The sequence below is a fragment of the Pseudorca crassidens genome, chromosome 11 (genome assembly GCF_039906515.1).
Source record: "Pseudorca crassidens isolate mPseCra1 chromosome 11, mPseCra1.hap1, whole genome shotgun sequence".
NCBI lineage: Eukaryota > Metazoa > Chordata > Mammalia > Artiodactyla > Delphinidae > Pseudorca > Pseudorca crassidens.
In genome coordinates, this window is record NC_090306.1 from 23,305,970 (window position 1) to 23,331,584 (window position 25,615).

General features: G+C 35.4%; 1 protein-coding gene and 1 long non-coding RNA gene across 12 annotated transcripts in view; both read left to right on the top strand.

Moving 5' to 3' along the window:
* The window catches only part of CCDC91 (coiled-coil domain containing 91), a 410,030-nt gene that overhangs the window by 251,484 nt on the left and 132,931 nt on the right, over positions 1-25,615 (top strand). For all 11 annotated transcript variants that reach the window (XM_067696033.1, XM_067696029.1, XM_067696031.1 and 8 more), the window contains 2 exons: positions 19,897-19,989; positions 20,078-20,146. In XM_067696033.1, the coding sequence (XP_067552134.1) occupies positions 19,897-19,989; positions 20,078-20,146 (162 nt within the window). The remainder of the gene's footprint in view (positions 1-19,896; positions 19,990-20,077; positions 20,147-25,615) is intronic.
* Positions 1,677-19,399, top strand: LOC137201748 (uncharacterized). Its single transcript, XR_010932305.1, has 2 exons — positions 1,677-7,892; positions 10,306-19,399. It is a non-coding gene; the product is annotated as an uncharacterized lncRNA (long non-coding RNA).

Sequence of the window (25,615 nt, forward strand, 5' to 3'; positions counted from 1 at the left end):
TTAGCATCTGTGTTTTAAAATCTGCTTAAAATTGCCTGTACTCTCTTCTTATCCTGTACCCTCTTCTTATGTATTATGTAATCTAGGAAATATGTAGAAGATTTGATATATTCAGTTTGGTTCTAGATGAAATATTTCTGATTTTTTATGTGTGTGAGAAACCTAAAATGATTCTACATAGGTTTAGATCAAATCGTTGTATTTTAGCAGTGTTATCAGGTGGGCTTTGATATCCAAATAGCTCTAAATGAAAATGAAATAAAAATAAGGAAACTAAAGATGTAGATAGTTCATTTGTTTACAATGTTTTTTTCTGTTTTAAATATGTAGTGTTCATTAGGCAAATATTTGACATCTGTATGCATTATACACTCTGCTGAGTGCTGGAGAAAAAGCAGTGAATAAAACACAGTCCTTTCCCCCATGCAGCTCTCTGTTGCCCTCAGTGTTTACCTGTTCCTTGGAAAATGAAAGATAAAGGAAGAAGAAAAAAAGAACCTTAGTCCACTTAAGTGCTATTTATATTTTATTCTATTCCCCACCAATTTGTTCATTTTCTCATACTTGTGATTATAGCTTATCTTCCCATATTTAATTAACATTACAGGTATGTTTTTAAGTTAGTTGTGATTTTCTTTTTCCAGTATACAGAGTGCTGCAATGAGTAATTTTGCCCATATATTATTTTTGTTTTTGTATTTTTCTTTGACAGAAGTAAAATTAATTATATGGCAGGAATCTTTGTTGTCATTATTAACTCTTAATATTATTAACAGTTTAAGACTTTGTAATACATGTTGAAAAAATTCTGTGTTTACCAATTTATAACTATCAAGCAATACAAGAAGGTGCTCATTCACTGAGCTTTTAAACACATTTTTAAACTGGTAATTTGATAAACCTTTTAGGTTTGTGTAATGGTTAACTGTATGTCTCACCTTAGCTAGCCTGTGGTGCTCAGTCATTTGGTCAAACACTTGTGTAGATATTACTGTGAAGGTATTTTGTAGATTTAACTAATCTTTATAGTAAGTTGACTTTAAATAAAAGAGATACCCTAAATAATGTAGGTGGGCCTCATCCCATGGGTTGAACATCTTAAGAGAAAATACTGTGGTTTTCCAAGAAAGAAGAAATTCTTCCTCAATGTTGTAACATAGAAATCCTATGAGTTTCCAGCCTGCCTGCTTGCCCTAAGGATTTCATAGTTGCCATCCCCTACAATAGCATGAGCCAATTCCTTAAAATAAATAAATCTCAGTTCTCCCTCCCCACACTGGTCCTGTTTCTGTGGAGAATCCTGACTAATGCAGTTGGTACTTTGTATTTATTTGCCTATCTTTGAGACTGCCATGACCTTTTAAGGACGCTTAAGCCCTTTGTCATGCTTTTCTATACATACTCTGTACTATTTGTGTATTGGAGTTTTGTTTGGCTATTTATATAGTCAATGAAAGTGCTGGAAAGCCTCCATTTGCATATGTCACTCTTATCACCTCTGTCATTTTAGGACATGCCAAATGCTTACTGTATTATCATATGATTATTTATTTATTTAGAAAGGTATTGAAGATTTCTGGTTGTCGTCTTTACCGTGCATAACCAAAAGTACTATAATTACATCAAAATAGTCACAGTTTAGTTTTCTTGTAAATTCAAACAAAATTCATTTAGTTATGTTAATTCATCCATTTTTTGGTAATTAATTTTTCATACTGCTCTTTGTATGAGTAAAAGGGTAGGTATCAAATTTCAGATTTTACAAGAATCCATTAATGACAAATATTACCAATTTTTTTAACTTCATTTGCTATAATGGTTATAGACAGTAACACTAATTTTTATTACTTTTATAAGAGTTATGGCATTATTATTCTAATCCATTCTTAGCATACCATCAGGATCACTTGAGTCTCATTCTCATAAAATATGCAGAAAAAGTGTGCCTTGAGACCATTTATCTGCCAGGAAAAACACATTTTATTACCTGCTAATTATTGTCCCAAGTTTATATATATAGTTATAATGTTGGCAGATTGTGGCTAGCCATAGGATTGTTTTTTTCTCTTACCACATACTTCACTTTTCTTTATTCTCTGCGTAAATTTGAGAGAGTGAATAAAGAAGTGAAATTTTAAATTGAAATCTATACAGAAAATTAGAAGCTTACTTCCTCTTTCTTCTGAATATATTCTTTGAGAGAACAGGCCAATCATCATCCTCATTTAAAATAATGTAAGTAATGTTTACATAAGAAGAAAGCCATGGAAAGAATAGTCCTACTCATTGCTTGGGGGAAAATTTGTAGTGATCAAATGGAGAAATTAGAACTTAACTCCTGTTTAATTTTTTCGTCTCTAAGTCCTGTGTTGTGTTTTGTTTTTTTCTTTCACTACTCTCCCTCAGTATAAAAATCACTTTTTCACAGAGAACATTGGTAAAGGGGAACAGAAGCCCTAGAGTAGTGAGAAGATTGATATTGTGTACCAGTCAGCTGATAATATGTACATAATTGCCTGTCCAGGTGAATTGTGATCAAGGAACTTGCAAATGAAAGCAGTGAAACATTACCTGTGATAAAAGAATGAGCTAAGTACTCTGCACTACAAATGCAAAAGTATTTTTAACTTTCAAAAAGAATATTTCACAAACTGGTGATTATTGAGATGTTTCCTAGCGTGATTCCAGAATGGATTGTTAAAGATGATTGGTGACTTCTGGAACCAAGGTTGGATTCTTAAGAAAATATTGTCCTACTAAACTTACCCTTTGGAGGACAGATTTACTAGGATAGACAGGAAAATGGAGCAGGACAGATTATCTCAAATTTAATAAATTAAGTTCTCAAAGATCATTGCAAACAAAAAGTATGAAATACATGAGGGCAAGGGCATTAGATAAAAATTGGGTAAATGGTCCCACCAAATATATAAATATTTGGATTTATATATTTATATCCACTTAGAAGAATGATCTATAGTGGAATGCCACAGTGATGTCTTCATCCTTATTCTGCTCAATATTCTGATCAATGATTTGGATAAAAATATTGAAAGCATTTTTACACATTTGTATATGACATTAAATTGTATTTAGAGTATTTTAAAAGGCTGGAGTAGTGGGGCTATATCCAAAGTCGAAATTCAAAAGGAATAATTAATGTCATACTTAAAACTTCAACATTTAGTAGAAAATTAGGAGCCAAACTCAGCCATACAACATGTATTTAACATTTAGGGCTTTTATTTAACAGTAAGTTGTAAAGGCAAGTTTTAAAAACTAATGTCATTTTAGTCTGATGTAATTGAAATTAACTTTCCAAAAAAAAAAAACAAGAGAAGAGGAAGGTACCACTCTTTTTAGACTTATATCACATAATTCCTTTCAGTACTGAGTGTCATACTTTTAAAAGTATGTATTCAAATTGGAAGATATTTAATGGACAGCAGATACAAGGTTGAAGGCACATGCAGACATATAGTATAGAAAACAATTTAAGATACTTGAAATAAGTTGCCTATTTGGAAGATTGTTATATGAAAAAAGATTAGACTTATTTTGGAACCTTATAGAACTAGGGTACTGAAGCTAGAAGGAAACATTTTAACTCAACATGAAAATACAAAGTGGTATAAGGTTCACCTAACGGTATTGTGTTGATATGAAATAGGCTATATTAGACCATTTTTACCTATAACTATTTCACATATTTCAACCTAATATAAAGGGATAGTGAGTGAGTAGTGTTCCCTTCAAGTAGCAAATTTCCTTTCTCTGGAGTAAACTTATAACATCTGCAATCATTTAATGGATAATTTGTGGAGGGGTTTCAAGCATTGGATGAGTAGTCAGATTGTGTCTTTTAAGTTCATTTCTGATCTAAAGATTTTGTGATTCTAGAAATTGAATTTAATTTTACATTCACTCGGTGTTTGCTGAATGGAGATCCAGATTGACAGGGACATAAGTAGAGTTGACATTGTCTTTGTTGATTTAAAATGTCCTCATTTGTCTAGATTCATAAATACCTTTTGCTAAATTTAAGGACATGATATGAGAATATTCTATATAGTGGTAGGCTGTTTAGTCCAATCCTTAATTTGAATATTTTTTAAAAACCTTTCTATCTTTACAATTACAACTTTTTTAAAAAAAATTTTACTTCTGTAAACCAATGTCTTGGATATTTTCCTGCAGAAATGTTAATATTTTCTTTAAAATATCCACTCTGGATAAAATTAGTTCTTTGGGTAGAAATAATTTCCCATGAAATACTTTTTATTAGCTTTTAGAAAATAAAGTATTGAAAGTAGATAGCAGAAATAATAACATATAGCTGCTTATTGCAGAAAAGTTATCCTGAAAACTAGTTTCTACCTACTAAATTTATTTTCTTTGCTCAGGGTTTTAAAAATGTGTTCTGTTTTAAATAACGATTTTAATGAAAAATGGAGACGTGAGAAAGATCCTCAATGGATTCTGTATCATATAAGCAATTTAATAATTCATATTGGAAAGCTAATCATTCTTTTTGGTACCTTATGATTAAAACTCACGAATCAGAAATTTGATGTTAGATGGAATATAGTTCTGTTACCTGGTCACTCAAAGCATTGTTTCGGTGGCCACAAGGATTGTCTGAATCAAGCTTGGAAGTAATATTCTGCATTTAAATTCTCATTTGAACTCCTTTCAAGGTCTGTTTCAAGAAATGGTGACCCATTAGGTTATCTCAAAAAAACTTTTCATAGATAGCTATGAGTTTTCCATTTATTCCTTTCATGTTTGTTCTTTTTTTTTTTTTTTTTTTTTTTTTGGTACGCGGGCCTCTCACTGTTGTGGCCTCTCCCGTTGCGGAGCACAGGCTCCGGACGCGCAGGCTCAGCAGCCATGGCTCACGGGCCCAGCCGCTTCGCGGCATGTGGGATCTTCCCGGACCAGGGCACGAACCCGTGTCCCCTGCATCGGCAGGCGGACTCTCAACCATTGCGCCACCAGGGAAGCCCTCCTTTCATGTTTTAACACTTCGATAGTATGAGCGGCAATGAAAGAGGAAATAAATAGGTGAAGTGAGAACTGAAGTTCAGATGATAAAATTACCAGATTTACAAGTAGCATGTCCAGAAAAGCATGTACAATTATGCTATATATGTGCATGCTCTAAGCATTTTACTCTATTAACTAATTTAATATTTATATTGCTTTTGCATTAAAATGAATGGAACAAATAGATTAGACTTCCTGGAACAGAGCTTACATGAAGAATTTGCAGTTGTGCCCAAAACAGTGATTCTGTAGGCTCTCCTCAGAGTAGAAGGACCTGGAGTAGATGGAAAGCTCTAGAGTGCCAGCAGCTTCCAGCTGTTCCAGACCAGCCACTTCTGTTTACCCCACCGTGCCTTCCTGTTAAAACCCATGAGCCAAAGTCTGCCAAGAACTCACCTGTAGTCTAACAGAGTGTGGTTTAAAGCTTGCTGCAGCAAAGGATAATACGTACCAAGGGGACTATGAATGTCTCTAAAAGGGGGAGTAGGGATGAATTATGATAGAGTTGGGGGGGTTATAATTGGTCATAGAATGGTCTTGCAAAGATTTGTCAGAATTTATTTTAAAAGTTGCTCATCGCTTCTTGGTCTTTTGGCTAAGATCAAGTAAGTGTATTTTAAAAGTTGCTGTGACAGTCTGTGATCTTTAGAATACATGAATCTGTCTAGAGTTACTGTTAGGTTGGTTTTTCTGTGTTCTTGGAATGTATGGGTCTGAGTGAAATGTCGTTAAAAGATTAGAGCTTGCATAGTCTGTTATGCACGTCATGGCTAGGTCTGGCACAATTTATTTATTTTGTGATTCAACTGTGTTTTGAAAAATATGGTTTTTGTTTCCATTCACAGTTCTTCCTCTTGGGCTAGCTGTCAGTAACACAGTTTTTCACTTTATCGATGTAATTGTAATCTTTTTATTTTTTAACCTTAGGTGAAGAAAGGTAATCATACTCCTCAGTTCTTGGCATATTATCCTCTTGTGTCTTACAAGGCCCTTCCCTGTGTGTGTGTGTGTGTGTGTGTGTGTGTATGTGTGTGTAAGTGTATGTATGTATACATATATAAAATTTTTATCCTTGTTCCCTGCTCCCAGTGTCTTCCCTCTGATTGGGGGAACCATTTTAATGTGTCCTTATTTGAATGTGTTCTTGTAATCTGTGTGTTATTATTTTGTGTGCATGTATTTTTATTTTACAAAAATTTTATTATGTACAGAATGCATTGTTTCCTATGCTTCTAAGAGAAATCCACTGAACATTTTGCTTAAAAAATCTAAAACTGTTGCTTTATGTTCATGTAAATACTATCCGTTACTATGTATAAATTGAATTTCTTTTTCTAAATTTCAGAATCTGTGGTATGAATTCACCTTTTTCTTCTATCTACTCACCCATAATGGACATCTAGGTTGTCTCTTAACTCTTCACCAACCCAGAAACTTTTATGTGCCCTTATAATGTGCAAGAAAAAAAAAACAAAAGCAAAAGGTCTGTTCATCTATCTATTCTTATCATCATCTCCATCCAAGAGTGTAACTGCTGTACGATAGGCCATGCAGATATTTTACTAAGTGCTGCCAGTTTGTTCTCCAGAGTGGTGGTGACAAGGCTATCATCCGGCCAGCGATGCACAGGTTCCTACATCCCCATTTTTCCCCAAAGACCTAGCATTCTCCAGCTTCTAACTTTTACTTTTTTTTTTTTTTTTTTTGGCTGCACTATGAGGCTTGCAGGATCTTAGTTCCTGGACCAGGGATCAAACCTGGGCCCACGGCAGTTGAAAGCATCAAGTCTCAACCACTGGACCACCAGGGAATTCCCAAATTTTTCCTTTTTTTAATAAGTGATAGATACCTCATTCTTAACTTAAATGTCTTATCATAAGTTTGTTAACTTTGGGGATTAACTTTTCAATAAATTATTCATTAACCTTTTTTTTATTAAATTGAGTTTGATCTATTTTTCTTGTCAGTTTGCAGGGGTTCTTTGTCAATTGAAATATTAATCCCTAAAGGTTTTTAGATAAAACAAATTTCTTTCATCTGTAAATGGAATACTAACTTGGTTCTTAATATCTATTGCTAAAAAAAAATCCCTTATTTCGATGTAATCCAATTAATCATTTTTGCCTTGTGGTTTGTACTAAATTTCTTTAAGAATTTCTTTATTGTCTTTACAGCCAAAGGCTTATTTGTACATGTTTTTCTTATTAACTTTATAATTTTAACTTTCATATTTTGGTATTTTATCCCTGTAGTCTTACTTTGTTTATAATGTTAGATAAAGATTCAGTATCCATTTTCATGTTTCTCCCTAAAATGAGCCACTTTCCCTAGTAGCATATACTTAAGGAGTCTGGTTCCTGGTTAAAAACCTATATGTGATTTTTTTCAGGTCTGATTCTAGGCAGTTACAAAGGCTTTACTGGCAGGTCTCAGAGGGAAAGTACATTGTAGCCTTTGAAGGGTACTGCATTCAAGTATTCAGGCCCCACTGCTGGCCATGCTCTTCACATAGCTGCATTTCTGCCTCAGGTGCCTTCATTCCTAATGCTCTTTATCTGAGGCCCTGGGCAGAAGTCTTCTTCAGGTGCTTCTGCCCAGCCTCCTTAGTGGGAGGAGGAGAGAGAACTCTTCCCCACTCTGACTCAGTCTTCAGTACTTTTCCTCTCCTCGTCCTGCCTGCCTTTTTTTCCCTCCCACCCCAGGGTCCATAAAACATCCAGAGACTTTTGTTCAGTGCTCCTGCAGCAGTGAGATGACTCCCACTTCTGTGCTGATTCACCTGGCCTTCACCTTGTGCTCAGTTCCACGGAGTCAAGTGGTTTTAGCCACTTCCTTATACCAGACCAGTAAGTGATTAAAGCCTTCTTTATTACTCTCATTTTGGCTCACCTTCGCTTAATCAGCAACTCCGACACCTGAGTTTGCTCTCTTCAGCTCAACCGAGCTGCTGAAAACACTAAGGCCATGGATCTCAAACTGTAGTTCTTGACCCAGCAGCTTCAGTATCAGCTTCACTTGGGCACAGTTGGAAACGCAAGTTCCCTAGCACTACTGCAGACTACTGAATCCGAAACTCTGCTCTTGGGAGACAATAAATTGAAGAGTCACTTTTGTTATCAGGAAAAGAATATTCCCCTCCTATCAAAATCTGAAGCAGGAATACATAATTTAATAATATAAGATAGCTTTTAATTGAATTAAAAAGTTACATCACACACTTTAAACTTACACAATGTTATATGTCCACTATATCTCAATAAAGATGAAAAAACTTAAAAAAAATAAACTCTGCTCTTGGACTGATCAATCTCTTAACAAATCTTTCAGGTGATTCTAATACATGCAAAAGTTTGAGAACCACTGAATTATACATTGTTTTTTTGTGGTGCTTCTTTATCGTATATTAAGTTCCCATGTATACATGGGTCTGTCTCTGAGCTTTCTATTCTCCTGCACTAATCTGTTTATTTTTGTATAAATAACACTATTTTTATTACTATGTTTTATTACAGTGTGGTATATGTTAATATGTGGTATGGCAAACCTCTGCTCTTTCTTCTTGATGATTTTTTTTCTTTCAACATTTTAAATATTTCACTCTCTTTTAGCTTGCATGGTTTCTGAAGAGAAATCTACTGTCATTCTTATCCTTTTCCTCTTGTAAGTAAAGTGTTTTTTTCCTGCTCTGGCTTCTTCCAAGATTTTTTCTTTTTCTTTTTTTTACCCTGCTATTTGAATATGATCACATAGGTGTAGGGGTTTTGTGGGGTTTTTTTGGTGTTCATCTTACTTGATTTTCTCTATGCTTCCTGGATCTGTGGTTTGGTATTTGTCATTAATTTTAGAAAAATTTTGGCCATTATTATTTCAAATATTTCTTCTGCTTCATTCTTTCTTCTCCTTTTGGTATTTCAATTACACATATGTTATGCTTTTTAAAATTGTCTCATGATTCTTGACTGTTCTGCTCTGTGTTTTTGTTTTCCTCCCCTCCTCCCCCACTTTTTACTTAAGTCTAGGAAGTTTCTATTGACCTTTTTTTTTTTTTTTTTTGCGGTACGCGGGCCTCTCACTGTTGTGGCCTCTCCCGTTGCGGAGCACAGGCTCCGGACGCGCAGGCTCAGCGGCCATGGCTCACGGGCCCAGCCGCTCCGCGGCATGTGGGATCTTCCCGGACCAGGGCATGAACCCGTGTCCCCTGCATCGGCAGGCGGACTCTCAAGCACTGCGCCACCAGGGAAGCCCCTATTGACCTATCTTAATGCTCATGGTTCTTTCCTTGGTTAGGTTGACTCTACTGATGAACCCATCAAAGTCATTCTTTTCTTCTGTTTTGACTTCTAGTATTTCCCTTTGTTTCTTCCTTAGAGTTCCCATCTGTACATTATCCATCTGTTCTTGCATGTTATCTTCTTTTTCCATTAGCTTCCTCAACATATTAATCATCTTTATTTTAAATTTCCAGTCTGATAATTCAGAAATCTCTGTCATATCTGAAACTGGTTCTGATGCCTTTTTTTGGTTCCCTCAGACTTTTTAGCCTTTTAGTATGCTTATAATTTTTTTGTTAAAAGATAATTTTGTATCTATGTATGGTGACCAATGTTAGATTTATTGTAGTGATCATTTCTCAGTATATACAAGTATCAAATCAATACACTGAATACCTGAAATTAATATAGTGTTATATGTCAGTTATACCTCAATTTAAAAAAAAGATGAACATGTTGTAGCATGTAATCGGAATAGAGGTAAATAGACTCTTAATGGGAGGTTTTGTTAATTTGTTTAGAAGTGAGTAGCTGTGTTTAATATTTTCTGTTGCTGTAAGTTACCAGAGGGTTCAGATTCCTTAAAGGTTTTTATTTTTGTCTCCCCTCTTGTCTTTGGCTTCCCTAAGAACTCTTTAGAAGAGTCTGTGTCTTACAGCTCTGTCAACTATTATGGACTATAATATACTAGAACCTTATTGGTTTGGTGATATAAGGCATTGGGGAGGGGAAGTATTCTGTAATCTTATGATTAAATCTTCATCTTTTAGTGGGCCCGTGACCTTCACAAGTGTTAGCTGGCTTTTTCCCCCCTCTAGGAAGGCTAGAGGGAGCTGGAATCTTGGTAAAACCTTTTGCCCAGGTGGAAGGTTTATAAGGTTTTGATAAAGTCTTTTCACCTAAAGAATGGGCTTTTGTTATGGAGAATGCTCTAGGCATAATTCACAGTGGTTATAATAATTCACACTTCTTCTACTCCCCTCAACAGAACCATGAGGGGAAATTTCTGGGCTCTTCATACTGAAATTCTGATGGGATTTCTGGGGGGAGAATCCATAAAAGTGTGTGGAATCCCTAAGCCATCAGCTTTCAAGAGTTCTCACTGTCACACATCCTTACTCAGCCTCCAGCAGTTCCTCAGATTTACCATTCAAGCACCTACCAGTTTATATCTCCAGTAGCTTCTGCTCTAGGTAAGATGATCTTGGCTGTGACTCACTGGATTTCCTAGTTGTAAATTTGGGGGGTGGGGTGGGATTTGCTCTGTCCCAGTTCTCTGATAGACCTAAGGCATGTCATTGATCTTTAGTTTGTTTCAGCTTTTTTTCTTGTTTTAAGAATCAGGGTGATCTTCCAAGCTCTTTACACGTCAAAGCTGAAACCAAAAGTGTGCATATACGTTTTCATTATCTACTTTAGCAAGTTTGTTTTAGCCATCAAATCTTTTCTTAGATTAAATCTTCTATTGAAGACTTTTCTTACAAACAAGACCAATAAAGGCATAGTGACTCTAGTTGAAGTGGAGATGGAGATGTCTATTACTCTGTTGGACAGAATTTGAAAACTGTTGGTCCCTACCATAAGCTGATCAGGACCAGGTTGAACCCTTCTGAATATTCTATTATTTTTTGTCAAGCATTCTATCTGTAACTGATGTTAGAACTTAAAATTGCATTTTTCATTATATAATATACTCATTCATGATCATTCACAGTGTTTACTGTGTGTCCTCATATGCTTCATATATATATATATATATATATATATATATATATATAGTTTATTTGGGGGGAAATAATGGAGTATGTTGTATTTTAAAATATGTGTTTTATAACACTGGAGAAAATAAAATATTCTGCTAAAAAAATCCCCCTCATTGTCTAGGGAATATGTTTTTCTTGCATATGGAAGAGAAAGAGTCATTGTTTTTTTATTTTCTATATTCTTTCTCTAGATGGATGTGTAATTTTTTAAGAAAATATGCCAAAGGTGTTTGATGTGATTACTTCATTTCCCATCAAAAAGATATTAAAGATGTGATAATCTTTCCCAAGGTGTTATTCACCAAATCTGCATTTCATGATAATTATAAGGTTTGTGTGAGAAAATTACCAGACCTTTTTTAAGTCTTCCAACTTCAGAGTCTTAAAACTTTCAGCTAAATTTTGAGGAGTGGGGCTGGGAGTCTGATATATAATTCTTTTTATTGACTTTCCAATTTCTGTCATGTTATATATGCTGCTGACCTGTTTTTCAACTGAACCAGTAATTTAGTCCATTACTGGTCTGTGTAAATCTTAGCCACAGCTATTTCCCAAGGTGGTTTTGGGTCTAACGAGTGGTTGGTGTTGATGTCCAGCAGGAAATCTTGCAAACCAGATGACTGGTGTGGTTCAAACTGTAACCTTGTTAAAGCATTGGTCAGGTTGCACTTAGAGTTATTTAATTAGTTTCCCAATAATATTTGTGTACAATTTTTAGGTGACCACTACTTTTTTTTCTTTCATCATAGTACAGAAAAAGACAGTTGCTTGTTGCTATCAGAGTCATATATTAATCCAATACTTTTTTTTTTCATTAAGTTATCTTTAGGCAGGCATTTTAATAACTGTTAGAACTTCACTTGAATACGAGTACCTATAATGGTGTTGTCAACTTACATTGAAAGTTTTCAATATATTAGGCAGTCTAATAAAAAGGTTTTTTAAAAGTATAAGAACATTCTCTGCCTTCAAGAAACTAAGAGCCTTATTATGGGAGACAGCTATAAAATAAATTATAATAAAATATAATAAACAATACACTAGTGATAGAAACAAAATACTCTGGGATTATAGATAAGAGAGCAGGCAATTCATTCTGAGTTTTCAAGAAAGAATTCAAAAGAGGTAACATTTTAATGGGAAAAGATTGGCTTTTGCCTGGAAGAGAAAGTAAGTCCATTTTAAGGGACAAAAATAGTATGAGTTAAAAATTAATTTAAAGTGTATGTGTATATTTTTCTTCAAGTTTATTGAAGTGTAATTCACATAAATAGAATCTACCCTCTTAGGTGTACCATTCTTTGTATTTTGACGGACCTGTACAATTTCACAACTACCACCTAAAAGAAGATTAAAATTAAACATTTCCATCACCCCCCAAAAATCCTCTCATGTTCCTTTGTAGTCAGTATATACGTGTATTTTTAGTAGAATTCTTGAGTGGAAAGTCAACTTATACATTATTTCTTTCATGGAATGTGCTTGTGATGTTGTATCAGAAAAGTCATTGCCTTTAAGTTCATCTAGGTTTTTCTCCTAGGTCATCTTCTAGGAATTTTACAAGTTTTGCATTTTAGGCCTATGATCCATTTTGAGTTACTTTTTGTGAAGGGGGTAAGGTTGCTGTCTAGATTCATATTTTTGTGTGTGGATGTCCAATCATTCTAGCAACACTTGTTAAAAAGACTATCTTTATAACATTGTATTGCCTTTGCTCCTTTGTCAAAGATCAGTTGACTGTATTTATAGGGGTCTATTTCTGAACTCCGTTCTTTGTCTATTCTTTTGCCAATACCACACTGTTTTGATTGCTGTAGCTTTACAGTACGTCTTGAAGTCAGAGAGTGTCAGTCCTCCAACTTTGTTCTTCTTCAGTATTGTGTTGGCCATTCTGTTTTGTTTTTATGTTTTGTTTTTTTGTCTTTCCATATCTTTAGAATCAGTGTGTCAGTATCCACAAAATACCTTGCTGGGATTTTGATTGAGATTACATTGTGTTTATAGATCAAGTTGGGAAGAACTGACATCTTGACAACATTCAGTCTGCCTTTCATGAACATGAAATATATTTTGATTTATTTAATTGTTCTTTGATATCTTTCATCAGAATTTTGTAGTTTTTCTCATGTAAATCTTGTACATATTTTGTTGGATATATACCTAAATTTTTCATTTGGGGGATGGTAATGTAAAGTGTATTGTGATTTTAGTTTCATACTGTTTGCTATGTAGGAAAGGGATTGACGTTCGTATATTAATCTTGTATACTGCAACCTTATTATAATTGTGTATTAGTTTCAGGAATTTTTTGTCAATTCCTCAAGATTTTCTACAAAGATGATCATGTCATCTGTGAACGATGACAGCTTAATTTCTTCTTCCTTTTTATTTCCTATTTTTACACTACTTCATTAGCTAAGACTTCCAGTACAATGATGAAAAGCTGAGGTGAGAGACATCACCCTTGCCTTCTTCCCCAGTTTTTGCTTCATCCCTTTATATCACTCCCTCGGGTTAAAGGCCTGTTTAAGTAGGAGGAATAACCTATTTGCTTACATCTTTTTCATGCCTATTAGAAATTATATCTATTTGGGTGAAATAAATCTAGTACAGCTTATCTTTAGTCTTATTTTATTCACTTTAAGAAGTTTATTAATATTATTGAGTTTGTGGTAACTGCATAGATTTAATCCCATAGGTCATCTTATTTAGGTTTTCTTTCCAAACAATATTTAATGTGTTGGCCCATGAAGAGATGAAACAATTGTGTGTGACTCACTTTATATTAAGACGTTTATTAAATTTATTAAGTGTCTTTCAAATCGTGTTAAATGGAGGCTTATAGGAAGATGTGCTTTAAGACCATCCTACCAGATCACTTGATCTTTTTCAGTGTTTGTGCTTTCTAGAAAGTGAAAGAAGATACTTGTTGAGTTTGCTTTATAGAATATATACTACACACACACCACATACATATAAAGTAATGTGAAGTTTGTGGACCTGTGATAAATGGATAACAGTATACCTGAACACGAGCTTCTCTGATTGCTTAGTCTAAAATTTGATATACAAAAAGTACGTATGATTGTGATTAAATCTGTTTACAGTATCTCCTATGACTCACATTACAGGAAAGAAGAGATTTTTTTATATTTCTTTTTTTTTTTACAGGAATCAAGTAAAAACCACAGAACCTCTATATTTATATTTGAGTATATATCAAACATTTTTCTCTTGGAAAAAGTTCTTCCAAAAGAGGGGAAAAGCATAACCCATTTCTGAGTGCCTTTTGTTTTAAGCTAAATTTCAAAGGACTGTCCTTGATACCCTTATATTAAGCAGCTACTCTGTAAGATTAATGGGACTCTGTGGTTTGCATTTATTTCTTCAATTTGCTTTAAAAATTACTAAAATTTCAATATAATTTTAAGAAGCAATCAATAGAATATTTTAGATAAACAAAATATAATAAACTCTTCACTGTTCTTGAATGAGATTTACTGGTTTAGATTTCAATTAATTTTCATAGTGCCTCTCAAAATGTTGTAAGGCTATGTCTTGCAAATTCTGTAGAAAGTATCTCTGTTTCGAAATTATAAATATTTGAAAAGAGTCGTATGATAAATGTTTTCATTGGTTCAATTTCGGCTCTGAGGTATGTAACAAAAGGTGTTCAGAACATCCTCACCTTGGAATGGTCAGCTAGTAAGGTACGAAAGAATGTACTGACTATCTCTTATATCATCAAAATCCATGTGTGCCATTTCCAGGGTGCTGAATGTTAATTGAGACAATTAAGCAATTCTCTGTTGAGGCAGACGGCAGAAGTAATACAGGCAATCTCCAGATATACTTTATACTTTATTTTAGATATAATAAAGGGAGTCTGAAACCTTTTTGGCCAAAGGTTGATACTTTATAATTTCTAGCTTATTGTGATTAAATAACTAAAACAATATCTGGCCCAGAGAGGAAAGACATTGCTACTTCTGGAAGAATATGTCAATGAACAAACCTCAAATCCAGCGCACCTTCTACTACTGTCCCCTATAAAAACTGCAAAAAGAGCTCCAATCATTTTCCTTCTTGTACAGACAATACTAGTAATAGTTGAAAAGGAGTAGTTATAGTATCAGAAGTAGAAATATTTGTAAAGATGTTCAACATGCTTAGTCAATAGTGAAATGCAAATAAAAACCACATGAGATTGCCAAGATGACTATAGTAATAATAATTTAAAAAGCAGAAAGTAAAATATTGTAAAGAATATGGAAAGATTGGAACCTTTGTACATTGCTGTATTGTGAATATTATTTATTGATATTTGTACGTGAATGTTTAGCAGCATTATTCATAATTGGTGAAAAGTGGAAACAACTCCAGTGTCCCTCAACAGGTGAATAGATAAATAAAAGTGGTATGTATGTACAGTGGAATATTATTCAACCATAAAAAGGAATGATGTTCAGATACATACTACAATACTGATGAACCTTGAAAACATTATACTGAGTGAAATAAGCCAGATACAAGGGACAATTACTGTTTGATTCCATGTATATGAAGTATCTAAAATAGGCAAATTCATAGAGATGAAAAGTAGATTAGAGGTTGCCAGGGGCTGGGATGAGGAAGAATGGGTTATTGCTTAATGGGCGCAGAATTTCTGATGAGGATTATGAAAAAATTTTGAAATAGTGATGATGGTTATATGGCATTGTGAGTATAATTAATGCCACTTGTCCATTTCAAATTGGTGAAAATGGAAATTTTTGTTATATATATTTTTTACCAAAATATATAAAGGAAGTACAAGTAGTAGTGTAATAATAGCACCTAACATTTAAATTTTACTATTTAACAGGCACTGTCCTGAGGTGTTTATATGTCGTAAACTATCTGTTTCTCACTGTAGACATATTTTATCCACAAATAGTTAATATTAGTAAATGAAAGGCAAGAATATTGTACTGTAATAATTGAGGTCTTAATTATTTTGGCCACCTTCTCTTTTATTGCCATCTGTTCCTGTAAAAGCACTTATAATTAGTTGGACCTCCAATGCCCCATGGATACTGAGGGATAACTATTTTTTTTCTATTAGAACTTTTTATTTAAAATTTGTATATTTTTAAAAGTTTATTTCTACTTATTTATTTATTTCCAAATCATATTTGGTACTTCCTACTTTTAAAAAGTTACGTGTGTTTTGGGAAAAAATTAGTTGTTACGGTATTTGTTGAAGAAAATTTGTTTTATAAAATAGTTCTACAAGTCAAATATAAGAAAATGTATTTATGTTTCATGGATTGTCTATTAGACATTAATGTCCATGAGAGCAGCATCCCTGGAAACTAGTACACTGTCAGGTGTTGGTACACACCAAGCAAATATTTCTTGTATGATGGTTGGGAAAAAATGCATTAACATATTTATAAATTTACATAGAGAGATGGACAAGTTGGTAGGGAAATGATATATAATAATTTACAAATTAGTATATGAGGGTAAACTTTCCTTTAAGACAATTTAATTTAAAAATAAGATTAAAATATATAGTTGAATTTCTACCATGAAGATTTATGATTTAATTTATAATTTAAACAATTTTAAGAAAGAAAAGACCAATAGAAGATCAACATTTATAGGATATTGTTCCAGTGGAACAGTTTCCTTAGTTAGCTGCCGTTATAGTCCATGATTCTGTTCTCTAAGATCATCTCCCTCATCCCTTGTCCTGCTATTGTTTGTAATTTGGTATTTTCTCTCTGGAGTACAGTTTGAAGGTATGCATCAAAATATAAAACATGCTCAATTTTCAACCTGCTCATACTGCTTCTAGGAATTTTTCGTAAGACTGTAATACACAGATTCACAAAGATGCATGCATAAAAATCAAGATTTTTTTTAAATTGAAATATTGCAGACAACATGAATGTGTGTAGATAGCACAATGATAAAATGTAAATTTAATTTAATAAAACAAAAAATAGCATAGTTGTATTTATATAGAAATATGTCAGTACCTTTCTTGAGTGCAAAAGATTACAGAACAGTATTATAAACATATTATTTTAAATGTTTATGTATATCTATGTATTTAAATACACAGAGAGCTCTCCAGAAGGTTGTTTGTCTAAGTGCTATCAGTGATTTTCTTTGGGTAATGGAACCCTGGATTATTTTCACTTCTTTACATTTTTCACGATGAATGTATGTGATTCTTACAAAAACAGTATATTTTATTGAACTTTATACGGTTCTTCTTTTTTTTGTTTTTTGCGGTACGCGGGCCTCTCACTGTTGTGGCCTCTCCCGTTGCGGAGCGCAGGCTCAGCGGCCATGACTCACGGGCCTAGCCACTCGGCGGCATGTGGGATCCTCCCGGACCAGAGCACGAACCCGTGTCCCCTGCATCGACAGGCGGACTCTCAACCACTGCGCCACCAGGGAAGCCCCTATATCGTTCTCAATTAGCCACTTGTGGATCATTCACTTTACAAATTAACTGTTTAAGACATAAACTTTTGCCACACCATTCAGCATCTTTCTGAATCATCTTTCCTAATATCAACTGATATTTATTCAAAAAATTATCTTATTTTAATATTCTGAAAAGAACAAAATCAAAAGCATAGATTATTCAAATTCTTTTAAAGCCAAATGGAAGTGAGGTCTTACCAGACATACTACTTATATTATGTAGCTTTAGTAACTAGGTAATAGTGGCACTGCTTTTATCTATTAAGTGATTACTACTGCTGAACATGAGTGTGCAGATATAATTATTGCTGAAGCTCTTCATTTGAGAGCTGGTAAATTACTTAGCCTCTCTGGGTCTCAGATCACTCATCTGAAAATGAGGAAGAATGTCATCTGATTTAGCAATCTGTTGTGTTTAATATGGTACAACCACATGTACAGCACTTGTAACAGTGTCTGAAACTTTAAAGTGGTCAAAAAAGTTAGCTATTTTTAGCTATCTATCTGTCTAAAGTAAAGTCAGTCACTTGTATTTTCTCAAGTAGATCTATGCTTTTACTTAGGGTATATTTTATGTAGGATGCTTCTTTCAAATGATAATGTGAGGTTTATTTTGGCTCAAACAAGCTCAAAAATAGTCTTCTATTATAGTATACTGTCAGAATTAAGAAATGAAGCTCAGGAATGAATTTTTATTGCATTGTCATTGTCATTGCATTGTCATTTTTAGCTAATGTTATTCTCTTTGACTAGTTCTTGTTGGACCCCTGGAAAAGCATGGCCTACTTATAGTTAATTACTTATTGATTAGTCTGACTTATTAATATAACAATTCATTTTAAGGAGAAATCATTTTCAGGATTATTGATGACTCTGAGAACTTTATTTTGCAGTTTAATTCCAATAATTTTTACTTGTTCTGTTTTTGTTATGTTTACTCCCATCGCAAAGCCTAAATTGAATATTTTCAGTCTCATATGAGAATTGTATTATATTTATCATTTTGAAGTCTAATTATTTGCCTGGTAAAACACATTTTATCATGCGTGTTTTATAAATAGGATTAGGTATTGTTTCTGACTATGAAATTCTGTGTGCATCTAGACTTTCAAAGAATAGAACATTAAAGTCTCAGTTATTATTACATATCATATGCTAAGCCTACTGATTTATTAGTCAAATGCTTTTCACAAATTCATATGGTACCAATAATTTCCCATCACCATGTCATGATTTATATCACAGTTTGGATTTGTTTTTAAAGAAAAACCACATTTTTGTAATTTTTCTTGTTTTCTTGAAACATAAAGATAAAAACATTAAAATTAAAAACAGGAATAATAGATTATCTTAACTTTCTATTTGGTCACTTACTCTCAATGTAGACTGCCTGCCTAAAAAATGTTTTAAATCAGAACAACTTTGAATGACATAGATCTGTTTTAAAATATTGGGTGTCAGAGTTGGTTTATATTTAAAGGAGGCTTCTATGTAAATGGCATTCTAAATCTGAGAAAATATCTTACTTGCCTTTAGTAACTGAATGAGAAATCTATGTGAATATGGATATGGAGGAATATGTATGTATATGTATATATGTATATGTATATATGTTTTGTTTTCCCTAAGAGCACTGTTCAGAACAAGTATCTGGCTTATCTGTGTTGAAGATATTGAGGCTACAAATGTTGAACTTTCTTAAGAAAACTTTGTTCAAACTCCAATTGTCTAGTCCATGATAATTAGCTGATGGCTCTGTGTGCTTTTTCATTAGTACATTGGAATAAAAATAAATACATGAACTTTATATTCTTTAACATTAGCTATCACATAATATTCCTTTGACCGTTTTCATAGATTTATTTTTTTGAATCTATGGTAAAATCTTGAGATGAGAACAGTCATCTTTCAATTTCTGTAACAGTGCTTTACTAGAAACACAAATAATCTGTTAAGATAATTATTCATCAGGCAAACATCAGTTATAATCTGCTTGCTCTCTTACTGCAAGCTAATAATAATTTTAACGAGTAAATTTTCCAAATTTAATTTTAGGAAAGGACATTTTATCATTTTCTGATTCACTTCATATTTGGAATGTTTTTAAATTAGATCTCATGTCATGTACTTTATTGAGTTTGGGGCCGAAAAAAGTATATCTTGACTGATGGAAGAAAGGTGAATTCAGGTTTTTTGGCTCCTAAGCCTTCATTTTAGCAAACTTTCTTCTTTCCTCTAGTAACTACTTCAAATGAATTCTACCAGCTGTTCTCCGTGTTGATAGATTATCAGTCTCAGAACCATAATCATAATGCAGTTATCTTTCCTTGTAGCATCAGAGGCTCCTTGAAATGCTTGCCACAGAGAAGGAACTATTAAAAGAAAAAATAAAGGAAGCTTTGACTCAGCAATCTCAAGAACAGAAGGTAATACTTTAAGTTTGCTTGGACTGTGGAAAGAATGTTCTGTTACCTCAAATAATACTTTAATGTCTAGCTGTCTTATCATTTACAGGAAATATTGGAAAAATGTTTGGAGGAAGAAAGGCAAAGAAATAAAGAAGCATTAGTATCTGCTGCAAAGGTATTTCTCTCTGAAAAGTTTATTCTGTAGCTTAATTTCAATTATAGTTCTACTTTTGTTATGTTTACCCCCACCTCAAAGCCTAAAATGAATGTTGCTGGTCTCATATAAGAATTGTTTTTGTCATCTTTATGTCTAATTATTTGCCTGGTAGAGACCCATCAGTAACAATCAGTTTCTTTGTAAATAAGTGGAATTAACAAACTGAGTTTATTAATGGTTAGTCAATCTACTTTTTTTTTTTTTTTTTTTTTTTGCGGTATGTGGGCCTCTCACTGTTGTGGCCTCTCCCGTTGCGGAGCACAGGCTCCGGACGCACAGGCTCAGCGGCCATGGCTCACGGGCCTAGCCGCTCCGCGGCATGTGGGGTCTTCCCAGACCGGAGCACGAACCCGTGTCCCCTGCATCAGCAGGCAGACTCTCAGCCACTGCGCCACCTAGTCAATCTTTTAAAAATATTTCATTCCAGAAAAATCAAAATTTGTTTTTCTTCTTCTACTGTTCATATTCTTGTTAAATTTACATTACACAAGATAATGATGATATTGAAATGCTTTACATTTAGATTATTAATCACTTGTTTAAAATCATATATCTACATAGGAACACTAATATCCACTTGATATTTGATAGATATCATACAAGTAATGAGTGTGTGTGTGTGTGTGTGTGTGTGTATGTATATATGTATGTATGTATCAAGGTATGTGGTTTTTAAAGTCAACTTTGAAATAGATCATCTGGGTAGTATATTCATAGATGTTAAATATATGTATACTAATATATACATATGCTGACCTGAAATATACTGTCAGATATTTGTCCAGCAAAAATGGGTTTATTCAGGATTAGGAGAGAATTGCAATTTGGGGTCTGCAACCATGGCGAGCCATGTACAAGTTCCCACATGACAAGGAGAACGCTTTTTTTTTTTTTTTTTTTTTTTTTTTGCGGTACGTGGGCCTCTCATTGTTGTGGCCTCTCCCATTGCGGAGCACAGGCTCCAGACACGCAGGCTCAGCGGCCACGGCTCACAGGCCTAGCCGCTCCACGGCACGTGGGATCTTCCCGGACCAGGGCACGAACCCATGTCCCCTGCATCGGCAGGCAGACTCTCAACCACTGCGCCACCAGGGAAGCCCCAAGGAGAACACTTTTATAGAGAGGAAAGGAAGTTGTGAGGGCTACAGGAAATACAGAGTCCATGGCTTTTCATTGGCTGAGTCGCTGCCAGGAAAAAAGAGGAGTCTTTCTTCTTCCTGTTGGTCTCTCCTATAGTTTCAGGGCATGAGAGTTCCCCCTTAAATAGATCTCCTGACACTATTTAATTGAGATTTCTGTTTATGAATTTTTTACATTTTCCCCTTTGATCAAGACCTTTTTCTGAAAGCACCACTGATCAAGAATCAAGGTTTCTAGTTTTAGCTCTTTTTGTCCCTCAGTTTCTGGGTGTGGTGTCTCATGTCAGAGCAAAAGTGCAGATTGGAAAACTATTGCAGTCACATTCAAGTAACGAGGAGGGGTAGGAGGGAGACCTCTTAGGCAGTTTTCTGAAGTCCATATCTTATCAAGATTATAGACATTGGAGATCATCTGAAGTGTTATGTCATCATCAAAGGTTTGGTGACAAACTTCTAAGAGGCCTGGCCTGGGTATCTTGGGAAAGCTGTCTCATCACATGTCATCTGCTTCATTTCTGGGAAATCTTTCAGGTCACCAGATGATGTACAGGTCCAGTCAGGGTTAGGTGCTTTCTTTAGGTGTGTCATGTGAATCCAAGAGTCTATTCCTTGTTGTTTGGTGGCACAAGGGTTGGTTATGAGTGCCTGATAGGGGCCTCTCCAGTGAGGTTGAAGAGCATTCTTTTGGAAGTGTCTTTTCCAGTAGACAAAATCTCTAGGTTGCAAGATGTGATGCTTAAGGTCATCATCTCCCAAGGGTGCACTGTGAAAAGATTGCTCTACCAGGGCATGGTTATTTTTAATGGAAACAACTAGGCCTTTGCAATATTGGAGTATCTCTCCTTTTATCAGTTGTGGGTCAAAAGAGGCAGGAGCCAAGTGCATTGGGTGTCCTGTGACTATCTCAAAGGGTGAGAGTTTACGAGTTCCAAAAGGAGTGGATCTGGGATTTAGAGGGCCAACAGCAATGGTTTGGGCCAAGGTATTTGGAGGGCCTCTACAAAGTTTTCTAACTGAATCTTAATAATGCTGTTAGTGCATTTAACTAAACCAGAGGATTGAAGGTGGTAACATAGTGAAAACGTTGTAAAACTGGCCAAACAGCGCAAACTTGTTGAAGCACCTAGCCAGTAAAATGGATTTCTAAATCACTATGATGTTTGAGAGGAGCTCCTCAGGTAGGGACAATCTTTTCCAAAAGTACTTTAGCCCCAGAAGAGGGAGTAACCGGTCTGCAAGGGAAGGCTTCTTTCAGTCCACTATAAAACCTACAGACCATGACTAAAACGTGAAGTTCATTAGCGATCCCCACTGTTTGAACCACAGCACGGGCTGCTTTATAGTAGTGGGGTTGAACACCGAGATTGTGCCTTTGGTGTCAGAACAGGAAGAGGTTCATCCTCAATCAGGAGAAATATTTCTCCACCCCGATTAAGAGGGAGAACTGGGAAGAGCCCCTATAATTCCTCAAAGCCCCGTTATTGAGAATTGAAAGGACATTGGAAAGGCTGGTTAGAGGACTGAAGGCACTCAAACACTTAAATTTGTAACAATCTTTCCCAGTGTCCTGGCTTTTTGCAATAATAGCAGAAACTGGGAAAGTTTTGATTTCATTCAGGAATCTTCATTTGCTGGATTTGAAGATTAAGAAATATGGTGTTCTTCCTTTTAGGTGACTCATGTGAAGTGTGAGAGAGCTGGTTTGCTAGATTAATTAAGTCTGAACTAGAGATAGTTTTCCATTTCATCCTAGTCCTTTTTACTAGAAGGGAAAATGTCCCAGTCCAGCCCATTAATAACAGAGTTAAAAGCTGCCCGGGTGGAATCAACATCTGAGGGAAGACCAGAATTTTCTTTAGAAGCAGTCTGAAGTCATGTAGTAGTCATGAACAGGTTCATCCAATGTTTGTGTGCAAGGCTGGATTCTGTTCCAGTCAACAGGCTTTGGTAAAGCCCTAGGAATTGCTCGATGAAGCCACCTAGCGATTGCCTGAACCTGACCATATAAGTTAGACCTTTCAGGATTTTCCCAATTAACAGTTTTCATCCTATGCTGGGCCTGGCCTTAACCAACAAGCATATGAACCAGCTGATATGAGTCAGAGAAACAAGGTTGATAAGTTTGAATGACTATATTAAATTCCTCAGCAAATCTGTGAGGATCTTTGGTTTATTTTGGGAAAATACTTGACTATGGCTTGCAGTTCAGCTTTAATCCAGAGAATATAGGAAATTAAGAGTTGAACTTCTGGATCCTCAGAAGGCTTAATTTTATAGGGAAAAATTCTGAAGAGTTCAGAGGGAAAGGGGGTGGGAAGAGTTTTAGAGAAAAGGAGAAGTTTGACGATAATTAGTATGGGGTATAGAGGAGGCATCAGCGGCATAGAAGGGTGGGAGGAAGATGGTGCCAGAGGCACAGTCTGGCCACGAGGATGCAAGGATGAGAGACGAGATGGTACCAGAGGAAGCCAAGGAAGAAGAACCTGAGGCTTTGGGAGCCATTTCATCTTTCTTTAATTGCTGGTTTGCCTCAGTTAATCTTGAAATCTTATTTTGCAGAGAGAGAGTTTTAAACTTCTGATAATATTGGGAAGCCTTAAGATACGAATCGAAATAGGCATACCACTCAGTTCTGGAAATTTTTGAGCTATTGTGATCTAATTCAGTTTTAAGGAAATTAAGTTTGGGGATTCCAAAAGTTTCCCATAATGGCCACTGATTTTTTTTTTTTTTCGGTACGCGGGCCTCTCACTGCTGTGGCCTCTCCCGTTGCAGAGCGCAGGCTCAGCGGCCATGGCTCACGGGCCCAGCCACTCCGCGGCATGTGGGATCTTCCCGGACTGGGCATGAACCCGCGTCCTCTGCATCGGCAGGCGGACTCTCAACCACTGCGCCACCAGGGAAGCCCGGCCACTGATATTTTAACTTGCCTTTGGTCAGGTCGGTCCTTTTAGTCAGAAGTGAGCATGAAGGGGTAGGAACTATGGTTTTTAAATACCAGTTTGGCTGGAGTCCCTGTAGGGGTAGCACCCTCAAAATACTTAGTTAACTGGGATCCCATTTCTCAGAGGTTTTTCTCTAGAATAAAAGAACAATTTTCAAACAGCTTAAATAACTTACAGCTCAAAAAGCTTGCAAACTAATACCAGCCAGTTCTAAGGAGACAGCTTGGTGCTAAAGGAGCCAGGCCAAAGGCTTTTACAGGCAATTTCCAGAGAATAGCCCCTTCCAAAGGAAGAGGCCGAAGGCTGAAAAACCAATACACTTTTCAGTGAAGAAATCCCTATTCCCAAAGGAATGGGCTGAAGGCATTTCCAGCCAGCTTCGGTTGAAACAGTCTTATCTCAAAATCAGACCAAAGTTCCAAATGCATGCAGAACAAGGCTTTAGCCAGAAAGACGAAACCTTAAAATAGATTCTGAATAAAACCTGGAGAGCTTCAAATACAAAGAGGGCATGAGCTTGGGTCTAGGAGAAAGACGTACCTTCAAACTCCAAGGTCAGCAAGAAAGCAGTGAGTAACAGTGGCTCAGTTGTGGGTACCACATCTGTTCAATAGCCCCAGAGCCTTCAGAGGTCTTCTCTGGTCCCCATATGGGCCACCAAAGTGTTGATCTAAAATAAATAGACTGCCAGATATTTCTCCAGCAATAATGAGTTTATTCAGGAACAGCAGAGAATTGCAGTTTGGGGTCTGCAACCATGGTGAGCCATGTGCAAGTCCCCATACAACAAGGGAGAATGCTTTATCAAGGGGAAAAGGAAGTTGGGAGGGCTGTGGTAAACAGAGTCCGGGGCATTTCATTGGCTGAGTTCTTGCCAGGGAAGTAGAGGAGTCTGTCTTCTTCCTGTTGGACTCTGCCATTGTCGAAGCACTTATAAGGTGAGAGCTCTGCCTTATGGTCCCCTGACACTATTTAATTGAGCTTTCTGTTTATTAATTTTTTAACGGAAATATGGCACTGAGTGTTGAGCTTGGGATTTAGATTTAAATTTAGTAAACAAACGTTGAAAGTCTCATAGGTACAGATCACTGTGCTGAGGTGGATGTTCAAGAATGACTATGATTTTGTCTTTCTTAAAGAATTTACAATCAGGTAAATAAACATTGTTTATGTACTAATAAGGTAAGAAGGAATGCATTAAATTATTATGAGTATATAGATAGTATTTCCATGGCATTCATAGGAGGGTTTTTTTTGTTTCATTTTGTTTTTTTATTTATTTATTTGGTTGCGCTGGGTCTTAGTTGCGGCATGTGGGATCTAGTTCCTCTACCAGGAATCAA